Source organism: Neltuma alba, unplaced genomic scaffold, assembly GCF_004799145.2.
Source record: "Neltuma alba isolate B1F8T4 unplaced genomic scaffold, ASM479914v2 tig00008092_pilon, whole genome shotgun sequence".
NCBI lineage: Eukaryota > Viridiplantae > Streptophyta > Magnoliopsida > Fabales > Fabaceae > Neltuma > Neltuma alba.
Genome location: NW_021634945.1, coordinates 16,939 through 36,534, shown reverse-complemented (window position 1 = coordinate 36,534; position 19,596 = coordinate 16,939). Strand labels below are relative to the sequence as shown.

At 38.5% G+C, this 19,596-nt stretch overlaps 2 protein-coding genes and 1 pseudogene across 2 annotated transcripts; all 3 read right to left on the bottom strand.

Annotated features, from left to right (window-relative positions):
• Positions 1–750: 750 nt before the first annotated feature.
• Positions 751–4,185, bottom strand: LOC114753718 (probable acyl-activating enzyme 2; annotated as a pseudogene).
• Positions 4,186–10,694: 6,509 nt separating this feature from the next.
• On the bottom strand, positions 10,695–12,769 carry LOC114753723 (isocitrate dehydrogenase [NAD] regulatory subunit 3, mitochondrial-like). Its single transcript, XM_028942434.1, has 3 exons — positions 12,224–12,769; positions 11,532–11,771; positions 10,695–11,305 (listed from the first exon to the last, which is right to left on the bottom strand). Exons 1-3 carry the CDS (start codon positions 12,767–12,769, stop codon positions 10,952–10,954), a joined length of 1,140 nt encoding a protein of 379 aa, XP_028798267.1. The 3' UTR covers positions 10,695–10,951.
• A 5,951-nt stretch (positions 12,770–18,720) lies between these two features.
• LOC114753722 (uncharacterized) lies at positions 18,721–19,236 on the bottom strand. Its single transcript, XM_028942433.1, has one exon. The coding sequence runs from the start codon at positions 19,234–19,236 to the stop codon at positions 18,721–18,723; it is 516 nt and encodes a 171-aa protein (XP_028798266.1).
• Between the last annotated feature and the right edge of the window lie 360 nt (positions 19,237–19,596).

Below are 19,596 nucleotides of genomic sequence, written 5' to 3'. Positions count from 1 at the left end.
TCGATTTAAGCATGCATGGCATTAATAAGAGTGGCCTTCTATGTATTATGCACAGACATCTACCTTTTAATTATAATTCTTGAAAACATTACTGTTCTCTCCCGTGGTGTAATCTATTTTCAAATCATGGCTGATTTAACTTTTATACTTATAATTATTTGTCTAGAATGTTTATGACGTACTACTTGGTTTTTTTTAACTGTGCACTTTAGTTGAGGATTGATTATTTACATCTTTTGGATTTCAATTCGCTCTATTTCTTTGAATATTGTACTTTTGACGTCATGAATTTTCTTAATTAGCTCATTACGAATTCCTCAAGACAAGAAATAATAGACCTATTTGGAATAGTTTATAACTAATTTAGAAACTATTTTATAATAGTAATTTACAGAATATGAGACAAGCATGTGAAAAGAATTTTATTTTAACTTACGTAAAACGTATTTATAAGAGATTTCTACTGTTCTGGCAAGGGGGCCACTATCAATTTGGTAATTTGCAGGACCAGCCCGGTCAGGGGAAACAAAAAAAGAAGATAATTTGTGGGACCAGAGAGAGAGGGTTATTCGCTTAGTCATAGTAAAGACCCGGGAAATCATCCAATAGGCAATAGCTGCGATATGAACAGTAAATAAGTAAATTACAAATTGGTAAACTTGCCGCCATTGATGGTGACGCATGACACAGGCGGACTGTGGGTGTGGATTAGATTCCTGGGTTCTGCTCTTTGTTCTTCAAATTTTTTTTTTTTCCTGGGATAACAATTCGTCAATCTTGTACAAGACCGTATCACAGAAGGAGTTCCTCCCATATGTTACGAAACAGCATTCTTAACTAATTTGGCTCCTATTGAGCAGGCTCCACTGTATATGGATTTTGATGGTCAAGTAAGGCTGCCCATGGCCTTGGCTTTCTCCCTCAAAACAAATTTTGTATCTTTCCTGTTGCAGTTTTTGGTAGGTCCTCAAAAATAACAGTTTTGGAGCCATGTAATGGGGCAAATGATCTCGACAAAAATCAATTATTCTTGAGCATCTGCACTAAACCCCTCTTTCAGACTCACAAATGCACAAGGCGTTTGCCCCCAGTGATCATCTGGCCTGGCCACAACCGCAGCTTCAAGAACTGCAGGATGGCTATATAAAACTGTCTCGACCTCCACTGAGCTAATGTTCTCACCCCCTGATATTATTATGTCCTTCAATCTATCCTTAATTTCTATATAGCCATCAGAGTGTTTCACTCCCACATCTCCGCTATGAAACCACCCACCTCTAAAAGCTTCCTCTGTTGCTTCCGAATCTCTCAAATATCCACTCATCACCGTGTTTCCCCTGAACATTACCTCACCCATTGTTTTGCCATCGGCTGGGACGCTTTTCATAGTGTCAGGATCTTTTATGTCAATAGCGTCCATAGTCACATGGGGAATTCCTTGTCTGGCTTTTCTCTTGTATTTTTCTTCAGGAGCCACAGAATCCCACTCAGGTCTCCATTCACAAGAAGTCCCAGGACCATATGTTTCTGTTAGGCCATAAAGGTGAGATACACTAAAGCCAATCTCCTCCATCTTGGATAGGATTTGTGGTGGTGGTGGAGCACCGCCTGTCACCACCACTACCTTGTGGGTAAGTGGCCTCCTATCAGTCAATGCAGAGTTCACGATCATGTTCAAAACAGTAGGAGCTCCTCCCATATGTGTCACCTTATGTTCTGTCACCTTCTCAAAGATGTCCTTCGGAGAGACTTTCCTCAGACACACATTGGTTCCGCATTGAGCTGCCACTCCCCAGGGCAAACACCACCCGTTGCAGTGAAACATAGGCACAGTCCAAAGATAAACAGGCATAAAGCCCATCCCAAAGAGAAGAATAGTTCCTAGAGTATTCAAATAGGCCCCCCTGTGACTAAAAACAACCCCTTTTGGCCTAGATGTGGTGCCTGAGGTGTAATTCACACTTATTGGATCAAATTCACTATTTGGCCTAACAATCTCAAACCCACTACTCCCGTAGATAGTAGCTCCTCATACTCATAGCTGACTGAGCTAGTATCGATGGTAGATGAGCCGTCAGAGTCTGTGATAAGAACTAAAATTGGCAAGTTTCTGACTCTTTTGCTCAGCAGGTTCAATGCTCTCCTTGCAACTTCGAGTAATTGGTAGTCTACAAAGAGGACCTTCGCTTGTGAATGTTCTAGAAGGACTGAAACCATAGCTCCATCAAGACGTGAATTTAGAGTGCAAAGAATTGCTCCGGCCATTGGTACTGCAAAATGCAGTTCATACATTGCAGGGACATTAGGTAACAGGGTAGCAACCTGTTTGGAGAAAATATGAAAAATAGCATCAGAGGTTCAGATAGGAAATTCCAAGTCCAACATCCCTAACAGATCCACATTTTCTCCAATCAAGAAAAGAAAAGTCATCATTCTGCCAATGAAAATTACTCGTAAAAGTCGCAAACTCGCAACGCGCGAGTCCGCATATATTTTAGATGATATAGTGTCTTATTTTGTCTAACTTCGATTCTTTTGGGAAATGGTTACCTAAATATAACAATTCCGCGCAACGAAACGAGTACAAGACCCAGAAAAAGGTTTAACCTTGGGCCGCAATAAAGGGGAAAAACTAATGCAAGTTGCAGCCTCCCCATCAAAATGACGAAGCAGGGCATGAATTTGAAAACTCGGTATCGTAATTATACACGCATGTTCGATCAGATTCGTGGGGTTATAAAGTTGCTAGAGAGCGCAAAATAATCCAGGAATAGTATCGCACAAATCATATTGATCAAAATGCCCTGAATATAAGTAAGGGTCAAAAGGATAGGACTCACCACATCCCCACGGGAAATCCCCAACTGAGTGAGAGCGGAAGCTAGTTTCAAACAACGCAGATGGGTTTGCCCCCAATTATATTGGGAACGGCCATACAGAATAGAGGTTGAGAGGGTAGCGAAATTAGCTGCTCTTTCCAAGAAGCTTACAGGGGACAAAGGGACGAAATTAGCAGAGCAACGAAGCAAACCCTCCACTGATTCCCGCGATTCGGAATCAAAGTTCCGCACAAGGTTAGAGTATTTACGAAGATTAGGAGGTGCGGTAATGTAATTTGTTCTGAAGAATCGGAAGAGAACAGTCCGGGGAAGGCTCTTGAGGAAGTGGTCCTTCATGACGGTCAGAAAGCAGAGTAAGCGATGACAAGGCATGGGAATAGGGAAATTCAACGTAGAAACCAGAAAGATAAATGTGGAATTTGAAGTGTGCCAGTTTGGCAATGACCCGTTCCCGTACCGAAACGGACAAGGAGATAAAGAATAGCAGACACTATTAAGGTATTGAAACAACAGGATATGCAACAATATCAGAGATAGATATGATTGCTGATGCATTTGGCCGTCACTGGCGATTACGATACGCACCAATCATTGTTTCCTCTTCATATCCAGAGAGTAATCATATTATTTTTTATTAAGTATTTTCAAATACGAAGCATTGAGGCGGCGGAAGGTCATTTTTTTTAAAATAAAAACAAATGCAAAAATAAAATTAAAAAGACAAAATAAAATCCTCGCGTACACTATAAAACAAAGGGCATGAAAACTGGGAATATTTCAAATAAAAAATGGGTGAATACTAGTGTAAGATTGGTTTACAATAATAAGCAGAATGGATAAGGGAATGTGGCTGGGACAAAACGCGAGCGAGGCTACTGCAGCGAACGGGAGAGAGACAAGCAAGGAGTAGTGGTTAGTTAAGTAACTGACCAGATGGCCGCGGGAAACGCCCAAGCGGGAGAGAGCAGAAGCGAGTTTCAAGCAACGTTGATGGGTGAGGGCCCAGTGAAACTTGGAGTTACCGTAGACTATGGAAGTAGTGTGCGCGCTGAAATTGGCGGCTCTTTCCAGGAAGCTTATGGGAGAGAGTGGGCCGTAATTGGTGCAACCAGAACCACCCTCCTCCGCCGCCGAATCAAAATGGGAGTGCTTGCTGCGTACATGAAGGCGGGAAGCCTGCCTCCTGGGTTTGCAAAATGTCCTGTTCCTGTTCATGTTGAAGCCGGACGCCCAGCTGTTGATGTTTAATAACTGCAGACTCGTCATCATCTCCCTCACTTCACTCCCCAATTCGCGTTTTTGCATTATTTCTCTCTCTCTCTCTCTATATATATATATGCTACCACTCCTCTCCCAACTCAACACTCATTCCTCTTGCATTTCACCGTCATGTTTTCTTTTTTTAAAGAAAATTCCGCGAGTTCATATAGTCCTGTTTGATTTTTAATCAAGTTCTTAGCTTTAGTTGTTTTTTATGGTGATTTGGACAGGACCATGATCCTTTAATATAGTCTGTTTTTCCTCGTTGACAAAAAATTGTCGCTCTCACTTCTCTATCAATCAATGAGCAATTCAGGAACATGGAAATGCACGAGCTTGCGTGTTTCTCCTTCAAAGAGTGTTTTCCCTTCAAAGTGGGTTGGCAGCATTATTCAATGAAAAATTTGGGGAAAAATTTTCCTCTTGAAAACTGTATCAGTGATAATGACTTATTGTGTTTATGAATATTGATACTTTTTGTTATCGGTAAAACTATAAATATTGATACTTTTCACGCATTAAAATTTATCAGATCCTTCCCACTAATAAAGTTTTTAATAAGGAACCTTCTACCTAATTTTTCTTATTTTAACTGATTAATTAATTAATCATTAAATCCCAATTCAATAATGCCCCTTTATTTGAGGCCGAAATCGGTGAAATGCGTTAGTAGATATATACATCGATGCACAAGTTCATCACGACTATAATGGGTTTTATGTTCAAAACATAAGCCACTTTGCAAAAATTGGAGGAGTATCAATTTACGATGAGATTAATTAAGTATAACAAGAAGTACAGAGAGGAGAAATCCTAGAACGAAGAACACGTGAGAGGGAGAAAAGAGCATAAGAGAAAAGGAAACTAGAACTAGATTATCATGACAGGAAGTCCATTATTAATGAATATATAACATCAAAGAGCTAACCTAGACTTTATATTGCCTCTTGCACCTGCAGCTCAAACTTCCCAATCAAGTGCAACACATCACAATGCAAAGAGAGGACGGTGGCTCATTCAACCACCCCTTCCCCAACCAAAATTAGGGCCTATGCTCCTAATTATGTGTCACGGCCACTAAACAGCAAGCAATAGTGTTTACTTGCCTAGATGATACCAATAATGCGAGAACACAACCACCAATCTGTTGTGTCGTTTTATATAGATATCTATCATATAGGCTCATTTAATTAACACACACAGTAGGATGACTAACTAATTGAATGTCCAGTTTGACTAGTTGCGGTTTGCGCTATTTTATAAAGAAAATTAACTCACACCCTAATATTCGGAACTCGCTTATAACAAAATGGCCGGAAATAGAATATGAATGAACTAGCTAGTTCAGCTGAAAAAAATAATTGTAACTAAACTTTGATAATGCTTGTTCAGTCTATCAATTAAATCATGACATCAATTGTTATCAAGATACAACTTTTTGAATGAATGGAAATTGAACGAGCAAAAAATTAATACAACTCTTTAGGTGCAAGCCTCTAAAAAACATGTCATCAGGATATTTGTACGATAAAAATATTTACCATACGTACAATATATGGTATCCTGTGGGTTTAGATAGGTCTATGCTAAAATCGAATTTCGAGGAGGGTGGCTCTGCCGGCTCATCCTATTTTCAGAAACTTCAAATCGAAATCGGAGGAATCTTATGGAAGGACCAAGGTTCTTAGAGGAATCTTATGGAACAAAATTTTGCTGTGAGACAAGATTATGGTAGGAATAGAAAATATTTTATTGGGCGCACTGTTCAAGGCCCTATTCTGTTCTATATATAGACAGGGTAAAAACCCTAGATTACATTGTAGTGTGACACGTATACAAAGGAATATACTAGAAGAATGATACAAGGTTCACATTTACAGATCAGGAACATGCTTGAGTGTAATGGGCCTGCGTAATGGGCTTTCTTATTGGACTTCCTGTTATATTCTTAACATCCCCCGTCAAACTAGGCCTGGGTGAAGGGACAAGGCCGAGTTTGTCTCTGAAAGCCCAAAATCGAGAATGAGACAAGGCTTTTGTGAAGAAGTCAGCAATCTGATCGGACGAGGGAACATACCGAACTGAGAGTTGCTGTCCGATAACTCTGTCTCTGATGTAATGAACATCAAGTTCGATATGTTTTGATCGAGCGTGAAATACCGGATTGGAAGCTAGCGCAGCAGCACTTAGATTATCGCACCACGCAATCGGGGGTTGTTTCAGATGGATCCCCAATTCTCCGAAGAGGGATTGAAACCACGCAAGTTCCGTTGAGAGATTCGCTAGAGCTCGGTACTCGGATTCAGCAGAGGATCGAGAAACAACAGGCTGCTTTTTGGCGGACCATGAAATTAACGAATCACCAAGGAAGACACAGAACCCTCCTATTGACCGCCGATCGTCTGGACATACGGCCCAGTCTGCATCAGAAAATCCTTGCAGCATCAGGTGAGTACTCGGTTTGATATGTAGAGCAAGGTGAATAGTCCCTTTCAAATATCTCAGTATTCGTTTGAGTGCTTGCCAATGAACATCTGTCGGTGAGGAGAGAAATTGACTCAATTTGTTGACAGCAAAGGTGATATCCGGTCTTGTGTTGATTAGATACTGTAGCGCTCCAATAGCTTGCCTGTAAGAAGTAGGATTGTTGAGTGGAACGCCATCTGCTTTAGAGTATTGTCGGTTGACAATCATAGGAGTAGGAACTGATGAACAATTTGTCATGCCAAATCTATTAAGAATCGATAGAATGTATTTGCTCTGCTTCAAATATAGTCCAGTGTTGTCTCTGTAGGCCTCAATACCCAGAAAGTAATGAAGCAAACCCAGATCCTTTAGAGCAAAATGTGAGTTTAAATGCTTGATAAACAGTTCTAGTACTCTAGGGGAGTTTCCAGTGACCACTATATCATCCACGTAGATGAGAACAAACATAACAAAATCTTTCCCTTTTATGAAGAACAAGGAAGTATCACATTTGGAGTGAACGAAACCCCAATCTAACAAGGTTGACCTTAGCTTTTCAAACCAAGCCCGGGGAGCTTGTTTCAAACCATAAAGTGCTTTCTTCAAGAGGCAGACATGCTTTGGAAATTCTGAAGATATAAAACCTTCAGGTTGTTTCATTAATACTTGTTCTTGTAGGTCACCATTCAGAAAAGCATTATTAATGTCTAGTTGTCTTATTTTCCAGCCACAGGTTATAGCAAGAGATAGAACGAACCTTAGGGTGGAGGTTTTCAGGACTGGACTAAAAGTCTCATCGAAATCTTCTCCAGGTCTTTGTTGAAAACCTTTAGCAACTAATCTAGCTTTAGGTTTAAAACCAGATCCATTTACCAAAGGTTTGGCCTTGAACACCCATTTACAGTCAACCAGTTTCCTTTGCCCATTATAAGGAACTAATTCCCAAGTGCGATTTAGCATAAGTGCATTATATTCTTCTGACATAGCTTGCTTCCAATCAGCAGAGTTCATCGCCTCTTGAACAGTAGTGGGTTCTCTGATAGTGGTTACTTCAGTTGTCACGGCTCCAATATAGGGTTGTTTAGGTTTAAAAACCCCTGCCTTGCTTCTAGTTATCATTTGATGTCTGACCGGGGAGATACTGTCAGTCTGTGAGGATGAACTTTGAATACTTCTTTCTTCAGTATTAGGAATTGTAGATTCATGAAGTTGATTTTCTCTGCTTTCTGCCTCAGGAAAGTTAATGGAAAAATTGTCTCCATCTTGTTGCTCTTCTTGTGTAGTACCTTCCTCAACCGTGGGCAAAGGAATCAGGACTGGAGTTCCTTGAGAGGAATCAGATGAACTAGCTGGATCAACCTGCTCAGAATCAGTTGTTGGACAAGTATTGGGCAGCGATGATAGAGCTGGTTGGAAAAAAGCCTTAGGATGCACTTCTTCCACAGGTACCTTTCTTTTGTTCAAGAACCCTGTAGAGAAAGGAAAATCTAGCTCATTAAATACAACATGCCGAGAGATATAGACTCTACCAGTGGGACTTAGACATTTATAGCCCTTGTGATTATTGCTGTAACCAACAAATACACATTTGACAGTTCTGAATTGTAATTTGTGATCATTATACGGTCTTAAGCAAGGGTAGCATGCTGTGCTAAAAATCTTTAGATGTTCATAGTCAGGGATTCTTCCAGTTAGCCTGAATAGAGGAGAAATTCCTCCTAAAACTGGAGTAGGCAAACGGTTTATCAATTCTGTTGCTGTGTGAAAAGATTCCCACCAGTAGAATAGTGGCATCTTGGCTTGAGCTAAGAGAGTTAGACCAGTCTCTACAATATGTCTATGTTTCCTTTCAGCTCTCCCATTCTGTGGAGATGTATGTGGACAAGAATGTCTAAAATGGATACCAGAATCTTGTAAGACCTTGGAAAACTTCCTATATTCACCTCCCCAATCACTTTGAACAATTTTTATTTGGCCATCAAACTGTTTTTCAGCAAAGTTCTTAAACTGAATAAACATAGGCAAAGCTTCATCTTTAGTCTTCAAAGGGAAAATCCAGGAGTATCTGCTATAATCATCAACAAATAATATATAATACCGAAAACCATTCATGGAAACAAGTGGTGAGGGTCCCCAAAGATCAGTGTGTATCATTTCAAGTGGCTTAGAGGCATGTGAAGTGGAAACTTTGAAAGGTAGAGAGTGCATTTTGCCATATTTGCATGATTCACAGAAACTAAGTTCATTTTCATTGGCAAGAGAAACTTTCAGATTACATTCACTGATGATTTTGTTTAAAATTTTGTCACTAGGGTGACCAAGTCTACAATGCCAAAAGGTCCTACTGAAAACTTTAGAACTAGAACTAGATACAGAGTCAACATCTTCTTCAGCTACTAACACCAAGTCTTCTTCATTTCCATTCTTCCTCTGATCCAGAACACGAAACATGCCCTCTCTACTTGGTTGACCCTGCAGCATTGTTTCCCCTGTTGTTTGATCCTTCACAGATACACCATTAGTGTTAAAAATCACATCTGCTTTATTGTCATGAGCTACTTGATACACACTGAGCAAGTTCTTTTTAATATAAGGAGTATAGAGAACCCTACTCAGCTTAACTTTCTGACTAGCAACATTCTGAATAGTAGATGAACCAATTTTCTGTACGGCTAATTTAAAACCATCACCAACAATAATATTCATCTTACCATGAGGATCAGAGGCATTCTCAATCTTATTGAGATCATTTGTCACGTGACTGGTGGCCCCACTATCTAAGTACCAGGAATCGTCATTTACCACTTCAGGGGTAGCCCAGTAAGCACTATCTGGTTCTGTGTAGGTTGTTCTATTCATTTTTCTGCTACCTGAGGGAACAAAGGATCTGTCAAAACGGTAAAAACAATTTTCAACCACATGACCTATTTTTTGACATAGTTGACATTTCGGTGGAGCATAATTATTGTTACTGTTGTTGTTTCTGCCAGGGCCTCGTCCGTTTCTTCCACGACCTCTCCTTCCTCTGTTGCCACGACCTCCACGCCAATCATTTTTGGAAAAGGAGCCTCCATCAGATCTAGGGAAGACATCTTCCATTCTGGCGTAATTAGCAAAATGAGAGGAGCCAAATTGCTGAAGTTGTTCAAGACGACTCTCAAATGTATAAAGCTGGGATTGCATTTCTATCCAGCTTATTTCATCTGCTCTGTTTGATAGCTGCACCACGATTGGATTATAATCTCCATCCAAACCAGCTAGAGCTTGAATAATGAGGTCTGGTAGAGGAACTGGACTCCCGGCCAAGGATAGTTGTTCAGCTAGACTTTTCATTTTGGCAAGATAGTCAGCCATTTTTGTAGAACCCTTCCTGGTTCTTTGAAGTTCAGACCGAAGGAGAAGCAAACGGGACTTAGTTTGAGCTCCAGCAATTTCTTTTGCAGCTCGCCACAGACCAGCAAAAGTAGATACAATGGTCATTTCAGCTGAAATCTCTAAGGTCATTGTGTTAAGCAACCAGCCGAACAAAAGCTGATCAGCTGCCACCCAGTCCTCAAAAGCTGGATTAGTTTTGGTCTCGGTGCCTTCAGTAATGAATTGTGTGGGGCAGCATTTTGTTCCATTGATGAAACCTTCCAGCTTGTGGCCTTTGATGAATGGGAGGACATGTGTGAGCCATAGAGAGTAGTTGAGCCTGTCCAGCTTGACAGAGCAAGATTGGGATAAGGGGCTATTCTTTTTCGGTCAACTTGGAGAGGAGAGACGCTGAGACAATGGAGCTTTCTTCACTGCTTCTTGAACCAGTGACTGGTGATTTAGGGTTACTTGCTTCCTCGGGATTCATTTTGGTGATTAGCCACACAAGGCTCTGATAGCAAGACAAGATTATGGTAGGAATAGAAAATATTTTATTGGGCGCACTGTTCAAGGCCCTATTCTGTTCTATATATAGACAGGGTAAAAACCCTAGATTACATTGTAGTGTGACACGTATACAAAGGAATATACTAGAAGAATGATACAAGGTTCACATTTACAGATCAGGAACATGCTTGAGTGTAATGGGCCTGCGTAATGGGCTTTCTTATTGGACTTCCTGTTATATTCTTAACACTGTGTTACGTTCAAATTGTGTTATTTGATATGGCAGCAGGTGAGGGAAATCCGAGAGAGTAATAATGGCGCAATCCAGGACAATGAAAGAGTCAGCAGATGGAGAAAATTAAAGGAGGGAAAGACAGAATTGTGATGACTCGTATGTATTAATTAATTTGAAATAACGATGCCAAACAAAAATGAGCTCAAAATAAGATTGGAGCTAGAAGCAAGAATTGATTATTGAGATACGGATGGATATGTAAACGAGAGGGGGGGAGACGAGTAGTTCAGTCCAAGGCAGCTATGACGGCATCAACAATGTCTTGGGTGGTGCTGGAACCTCCCAGGTCTTTGGAGCGGTGCTGCCCCTCTAATATTACTGCTTTAACAGCATTCTCCAATCGGTCGGCAAACGCCGGAAACTGCAGATGGCGCAGCATCATTGCGGACGACAGCAGCAGCGCCACCGGGTTGGCCATCTTCTGTTCCACCAGCTTCTCGTTCCCAACATTCCCCGCCGAAGCACCCTGCTCGAACACCGCATGATCCGCCCCAACATTCCCTCCCGGCATCACTCCTGTGCCTCCTGCAATGCCTGCTGCTGTGTTCGCCACTAGATTCCCATACAGATTGGGCGTCACCTGTACAGATTGCCCATTTCATCACAACCATCTGAAATAATTTCTTTCCGAAGAACCAACAAAAGGAAAACCCACATCGTCCAATCCCTCAAACAAAATGAACTGTACGTTGAAACACCACTATATAGGGTCACTAGGTAACCGTAGATGAATCATGTCTGCTTCTTCATGAACTCGCACAAACAAATGGTTGTAACGATGGGGGGGGGGGAATGAATTTACATACCATGACATCGAACTGCTCGGGTTTTGAAACTAGTTGCATGCAACAGTTATCCACAATGATTTCGTTATATAGGATTCCGGGATAATTGCTGGCGACCTCTCTACAGGATTCCAAAAACAAACCGTCCGCGAGCTTCATAATGTTTGCTTTGTGCACAGCAGTCACCTTCTTTCTGTTATTCAGGTAAGCGTACTCGAAAGCATATCTAGCAATGCGCTCTGAACAGAACTTTGTTATTACCTAGAGCAACAAATTAGTATAAAGCGCTAGCATAAACCCTTATCGCCACAATCACAATGACATGAATTAGCGGAAAAATAAAAAGCAGTACACAATGACATTATAAAAAATTTTAATACCAATATATGCATAGAAGTGAGAGGAACTGTGAAAGGCAGACTGTTTGTAATGACATGAACATTTGCATTGTAAATTCTGCTATTAATGGCCATAAATTCAAAGACGTCGTCATTGTTCAGTACAGTCATTCATGATCATCGGCAAATGCAGCGCAGCATTAAATAGAGACAGAGAATCAAAACCTAATAATTATTCAAACCAATGTCTGAGCCACCTAAGATCAAATGAACAAGAAAGAGAAAGGCCGGAAAGACGCTGCGCAGATATATAGCATAACACGCACACTGCACCAAATTAAATAATGCCGTATGGTTTTGTTTTTAAAAGAATACCTTGAGGCTTTCGACAACGCCGGGGACGACCTCGTGCTCCAAACCGGCGTACTCGCCCTCCGTGTTCTCCCTAATCACAACGATATCGACATTCTCATGCCTTGTGGTCAGCCCCGGAAGATTGAAACAATTCACGAGCGAAGCGTACAGATCGAGCTCTCTCCTCAGCTGCACGTTCAACGAGCTCACCCCTCCCCCCATAGGCGTAGCCAAACCGCCCTTCAAGCACACTTTGTTCCTCTTGATCGAATCGATCACCTCCTGTGGCACCCTATTCATGTCCCCTCGCACTTCGTATTTCTCGAAGCATAGGGGCGCGTGCATTGCCTCCATCACTTGCTCGACGGCGCCGGTGACCAGGGGCCCTATGCCATCTCCGGGTATAAGGGTGACCGCGCGTGGAGACCCATCACCGGGCCGGGGCATGTACGTGACAGGGCGCTTGGAGTTGAATCTGCTGGAGCATGAGGCCAGGATGGTTGGAGACTCTAACGATTGCGATCTGGTGATGATTTGTTTAAGGAGAGATGCGCATCTTCTCGCCATTGATGGCAGGCGTAACGAGGTAGCTTGTGAGGGTATTCAGGTTTCAGAGTGGCTTCTTGGGGATCCGAGCTGCCAAGAAAAACGCTCACGCGAAAACTCTGTAGAGAATAATACTGTTTCGTTTCGTTGCTTGTGTTGTGTTCTCCCCGAACCACGCCTTTTTTTAATCAAAAATACTATCTCCTTTAATTAATTAGATATTATCTCCTTGAGCAAAAATTTAACAGAAGCTTTATTTTTAATGAGTTTGGATATATATTATTATTACTACTTTCAATCCTGAATATGACATGAGATATGTAATTAATTTGTGTAGATTAAAAAATGAGTTAAATTTTAGTTTCTAAAATATCTCCATTTATTTACATTATATTGATAAAAACTCTTTAGTATATACTACGTTCAGTCCTTAATATAAAAGCTAATTTGATTTCTAATTTAGAACTAGATAGAAGACCCCCCAATTTACTCTGTCTTTCGTATTTATCTATTTTTTTCAAAGTAGTTCTTATAATAATTGCACATATTAAATTAATGTTTTATCAAATGGTAGTTTTAGCTAATATATATTATTAGTAAGAATATTTTGAAAAAAATAACGCCTATTTATTACAAATAATAAACTTAATTTTTATATTAAGGAATATAAACATTATCATACTTCTTAGAGATGTATAACTCTTCTACGAAACTCTTCTTTACATTTTCATGTATTTATACCCATGACTTTAAGCTTAAATACGTTATATTTGTGGTGGGAAAAACTCTAGGGCGCAGTTAATCTACCCCCTTGTACCTTCTATTATAAGTCACACTCAACAAAAGTTCCATATACAGGTTAGAATATAAGTTATTGTTTCACAAAATTTTGTATAGCAGTAATGAATTTATTTTAAAAATGTCTTCTTATCGAAGTTTAATAATGAATAAATATATATATTGTTGGCAAAAAATAATGAATAAATATATGTTTTTCAAATTTACAATACTATTGAAGATGAAAATAAAAAATAATTGCTTGCATAATTTAACTAATTTTTTAGATTTCGATAAGAGAATTAAAAAGTTTTTTTCCCCAGCAGAATTAAAAATGACCTATGGTAAGGCATATATGTAAAGTGTCACTTGAAACATTCCCAATTTTTATTTTTTAGATTTAAGTAATATTAGTAATGAATTATTTCATGATAAGTGGAATTTAAGGTATAATTATTCAAGTAGTTAAAATGCATTCAAAATAAGTTAAATAATAAGAATATAAATATGACATTAAGTGAAGACTTTTAGAAAAGGGATAGAAAATAATGAAATTAAGTAAAATAGATAAATTATTTTTCACTTGAAAATTTTAATTTTCTGTATATTATTTATCAGTTAAGTTGAAGCTTCTGGATTTTATAAGAAACTTTAGTAATTAAAAACTCAAGATTTAGAAGTAAAAAAATTATAAAACTTGGATCACATCTATACAAGTTTAAGTTGAGATCTTACTTGGGGCAAAAAAAAAAAAAAAAGGAGAAAAAGATACTTTTACAGACACCATGATCAAACTTGATAAATTGATGATTGTGAACTCGTTATATTGTTGGGTTAGAGTAAAATTTGATCAGCCATTTCGAAGCACCCAGCTCATCTCTCTCTCTCAAATGTTGTAACAGTCAATTTTGTGTAAATTATTGGTGCATATGGACTTTTATTTTAATTTAAATCTTTAAAATAAATGTCGATAACTTTTTAATGGTACAGACATTTATGAATATGTCTGTGTTTTTTCTTTACTGGTACTATGAATGCTGCGTTGACAGTTATAAATTGCAATTGACATAGAAATTTAGAAAAAAAATAAATATGTTGTAAAACTACAAGAAATAAGGAGAATGAAGAGTAGAAAAGAAAGCAAGAGATAGAGAAGACAATGGCATTTTCTCATTCACTTTGGTTCAAGGTACAAATGCCTCATGTATGCCCTCTATTTATAGGCCTCCAAGCATTGAAGTCCTATACTAAGGTTACAAAGGAATAAAGAACATCATAATAGCATTAACAATAAGAAACTCCTCCCAAAAACATTCATTAGGGAGGTTATGTAGTTTATGACACTTGAAGGTGAGGAATCCTATGAGAATTCTAAGGGTTAGGGGTTATGGACATCCACTCATGCAATATTCATAACACTCCCCCTTGGATGTCCATAATGAGTATTGTGCCTCATTAAAACCTTACTAGGAAAAACCCATTGGGACAAAAACCCAGTGAAGGAAAAAGAGTACACAATATTTACTCCCCCTAATGATAACATCATTTTAAGTCTTTAAGCCTGCGCATTCCAATACCATACACTAACTTCTCTAATGTTCTAGTCGGCAGTGTCTTGGTAAACAAATCAGCAAGGTTGTCACATGAGCGAATTTGTTGAACATCTATATCACCACTTTTCAAAAGATCATGAGTGAAAAAGAACTTTGGAGAAATATGTTTTGTTCTGTCTCCTTTGATATATCCTCCATTTAATTGAGCTATGCATGCTGTATTGTCTTCATATAATACTGTTGGAATCTTCTGTTCAAGGGAAAAACCACACATTTTTTGAATATGTTGAGTCACTGACCTCAGCCAAACGCATTCTCGACTTGCCTCATGAATTGCAATTATTTCCGCATGATTTGATGAGGTAGCTGATAAAGTTTGTTTTGTTGAACGCCATGAGATCGCTGTACCTCCACAAATAAATAAATATCCTGTTTGAGACTTGCCTTTATGTGGATCTGATAGAAATCCTGCATCTGCATAGCCAATTAATTGTGATTCTGATTCATTAGAGTAAAATAATCCCATATCAATTGTCCCTCGAAGATATCGAAATATATGCTTAATTCCATTCCAATGCCTTCTTGTTGGGAAAGAACTAAATCTTGCCAATAAACTAACAGCAAATGCAATATCAGGTCGTGTTGAATTAGCAAGATACATTAATGCACCTATGGCACTGAGATATGGTACTTCAGGACCAAGAAGTTCTTCCTCATCTTCTTGAGGACGAAAAGGATCTTTATCCTTATCCAGTGATCTTACAACCATAGGAGTAGATAACGGATGTGCCTTATCCATGTAAAATCGCTTTAATACTTTTTCAATATAAGTTGATTGATGGAGGAAAATTCCATTTGCCAAGTGCTCAATTTGCAAGCCAAGGCAAAACTTTGTTCTTCCAAGATCTTTCATTTCAAATTCTTTCTTTAAACAATCAACTGCTTTTTGAAGCTCTTCAGGAGTTCCAATTATATTTAAATCATCCACATAGACAGCAATTATAACAAACTCTGATCCATTTCTTTTTATAAAAACACATGGGCAAATTGGATCATTTTTATAACCTTCTCTCAACAAATATTCACTAAGTCGGTTATACCACATTCTTCCAGATTGTTTTAATCCATATAAGGATTTATGCAAACGAATTGCATAATTTTCTCGAGAATTCTTACATGCCTCTGGCAATTTAAATCCTTCAGGGATTTTCATATAAATCTCAGTATCTAAAGAACCATATAAATATGCCGTAACAACATCCATTAAACGCATTTCAAGTTTTCTATGGACTGCCAAACTAATTATATATCTTAAAGTGATTGCATCCACCACAGGAGAATATGTCTCTTCATAATCAATACCAGGTCTTTGTGAAAATCCTTGTGCTACAAGCCGTGCTTTATATCTAACAATCTCATTTTTCTCATTTCGTTTGCGCACGAAGACCCATCTGTATCCAACTGGTTTCACACCATTTGGTATATGGACTACAGGTCCAAAAACTTCACGCTTTGAAAGTGAATTTAACTCTGCTTGAATTGCATCTTTCCATTTTGGCCAATCATCTCTATGTCTACATTCTTCAACTGATGTAGGTTCAAGATCCTCATGTTGATTAATTATTTCAACAGCAACATTATATGAAAAAATATTGTCAACAACTGTGTTCTCTCGGTTCCATCTTTTTCCTGTAGTAACATAACTTATTGAGATCTCTTCATTATTTTCAGGTACCTGAGCCTCCTCTGAGGTCTTTTGATTAGTTATGTTTCGGTCCTCTCCTATAGGACTTGCCTCCTAATTTGACTATCATGACCATCATGATTATTTGCTCCTTTTTTCTTTCTAGGAGTTTTATCTTTGGAACCGATTGGTCTACCCCGCTTCAGGCGTGGTTTGGTTTCACTTGCGCTTTCTAGTTGTCCTGCTGGGACATCAATTCTAATTGGAGCATTTTCAGCTGGAATGTGAGATTTAGTAATTCTCTTAGGATCAGTGAATGCATTTGGCAGTTGATTTGCAATATTTTGCAAATGAATTATTCTTTGAACTTCAAGTTCACATTGTTGTGTACGAGGATCTAGATGAGATAATGATAATGCTTTCCATATGATTTCTTTATCCAGCTGCTTATTATCTCCCCCTAATATTGGAAAAATTGTCTCATCAAAATGACAATCGTCAAAACGTGCTGTAAACAAATCTCCTGTTAATGGTTCTAAATACTTAATTATAGAAGGAGATTCATAGCCAACATATATCCCTAACCTTCTTTGAGGTCCCATCTTTGTGCGTTGTGGTGGAGCAATAGGGACAAATACCGCACATCCAAAAATTCTAAGATGGGAAATATTTGGCTCTCGACCAAAAGTCAATTGTAACGGGGAGAATTCATGATAACTTGTTGGCCTGATGCGTATAATTGCTGCTGCATGCAGAATTGCATGTCCCCAAGCTGAAATAGGAAGTTTTGTTCTCAAAAGCATTGGTCTAGCAATCAATTGGAGGCGTTTAATAAATGACTCTGCTAGGCCATTTTGAGTGTGGACATAAGCAACAGATTTTTCTACTGTTATTCCAGTTGCCATGCAATAATCATTAAAAACTTGAGATGAAAACTCACTAGCGTTATCAAGACGAATTGTCTTAATTGCATGGTCTGGAAATTGTGCTCTTAATCGAATTATTTGAGCAAGTAATCTAGCAAATGCTAAATTACGTGTTGATAACAAACACACATGGGACCATCTTGTAGATGCATCTATTAAAACCATAAAATATTTGAATGGTCCACATGGTGGATGGATAGGTCCACATATATCTCCTTGGATACGCTCTAGAAATGCAGGAGATTCAACTCCTATTTTTGTCAATGAAGGCCTTACAATTAATTTGCCTTGAGAACAAGCAGCACATGAAAATTCTTTAAATTGAAGAATCTTCTGGCTCTTCAATGGGTGTCCATGTGAATTTTCAATAATTCTTCGCATCATAGTTGATCCGGGATGGCCTAACCGATCATGCCAAACAATAAACGTATCTTTATCAGTAAACTTCTGGTTTACCGTAGCATTTGTTTCAATTGTACTAATATTTGTATAGTACAAACCAGAAGATAATGTCGGTAATTCTTCCATGACATATTTTTCTCCATTTCTTACCATTGTAACATGCAAATATTCAATGTTCTTCTCATTTATAGTCTCAATATGATATCCATTTTGGCGAATATCTTTAAAACTTAATAAATTTCTTTGAGACTTCGAGGAATATAAAGCATCATTAATAACAAATTTTGTTCCTCTGGGTAATATTATAATTGCTCTTCCGGAGCCTTCAATTAGTTTTGTATTACCCGCTATAGTATTGACGCTTGCACTATTTATCGTAAGATGAGAAAAATATTTTCTATCTTTGAGTATGGTGTGTGTTGTAGCACTATCTATCAGGCATATATCTTCATTCTTGTGCCCAACAAAAGGAAGAGAAACATCCATATTCTTCACCGAAAAAAAAAAAATTCATTAATATAAATTCGAAGTACATCATGATTAATAATACTCTTAAAAAAAAGAGAAATAAATAAACATAAACTAAATTAAAAAGCATAAATAAAGCAAACTAAAATTATCCAAATTCTTCTAATCATGATTCTCAAAGAAATCAGCCACATCCAAATGTGCCATAGCATCAAGGCCATTAACATCATCTAGCTCATTGATATTATCATTTTTGTATGCAAAATTTGCCTCCACATCATCACTTTGAAAAGTCAAATTTGCTTCCACATTATTTGAACTTCTTTTTATAGAAGCCTGATAAAGTTTTGCTAGATGCTCAGGCGTACGACAGGTACGTGACCAATGTCCTTTCATGCCACACCGGTAACATTGATTTTCAACAACTCTTGAAGGGCCATTCTTATCTTTTTTCTGCCCATCCCCAAGTTTCTTCTTTTGGTGGGTATTTGGGTTATAATTGTTGCTTCCCCCACCATAATGACGGTAATTTGTGCGTCCCCTACCACGACCACGGTCTCGGCCACGACCACGACCACGACCACGACCGCGTCCACGTGTATGATGATTATTGCGTACAGTCACATTCGCTTCAGGGAATGGAGCTGATCCAGTGGGACGGATCTCATGATTTTTCATTAATAGCTCGTTATTTTGTTCAGCCACAAGAAGACATGAGATCAATTCAGAATATTTCTTAAAACCCTTTTCACGATATTGCTGCTGCAGGAGCACATTTGAAGCATGAAAAGTTGAAAATGTTTTTTCTAATAAGTCCTCATCTGTTATTTTCTCACCACATAATTTCAATTGAGAACTTATCTTGAAAACTGCTGAATTATATTCAGTCACAGATTTAAAATCTTGGAGCCTCAAATGCATCCATTCATAACGAGCTTTAGGCAAAATTACCGTTTTTTGATGATCATACCTTTCTTTTAAATTATTCCACAATTCTAACGGGTCTTTTACCGTCAGGTATTCAGCTTTCAACCCTTC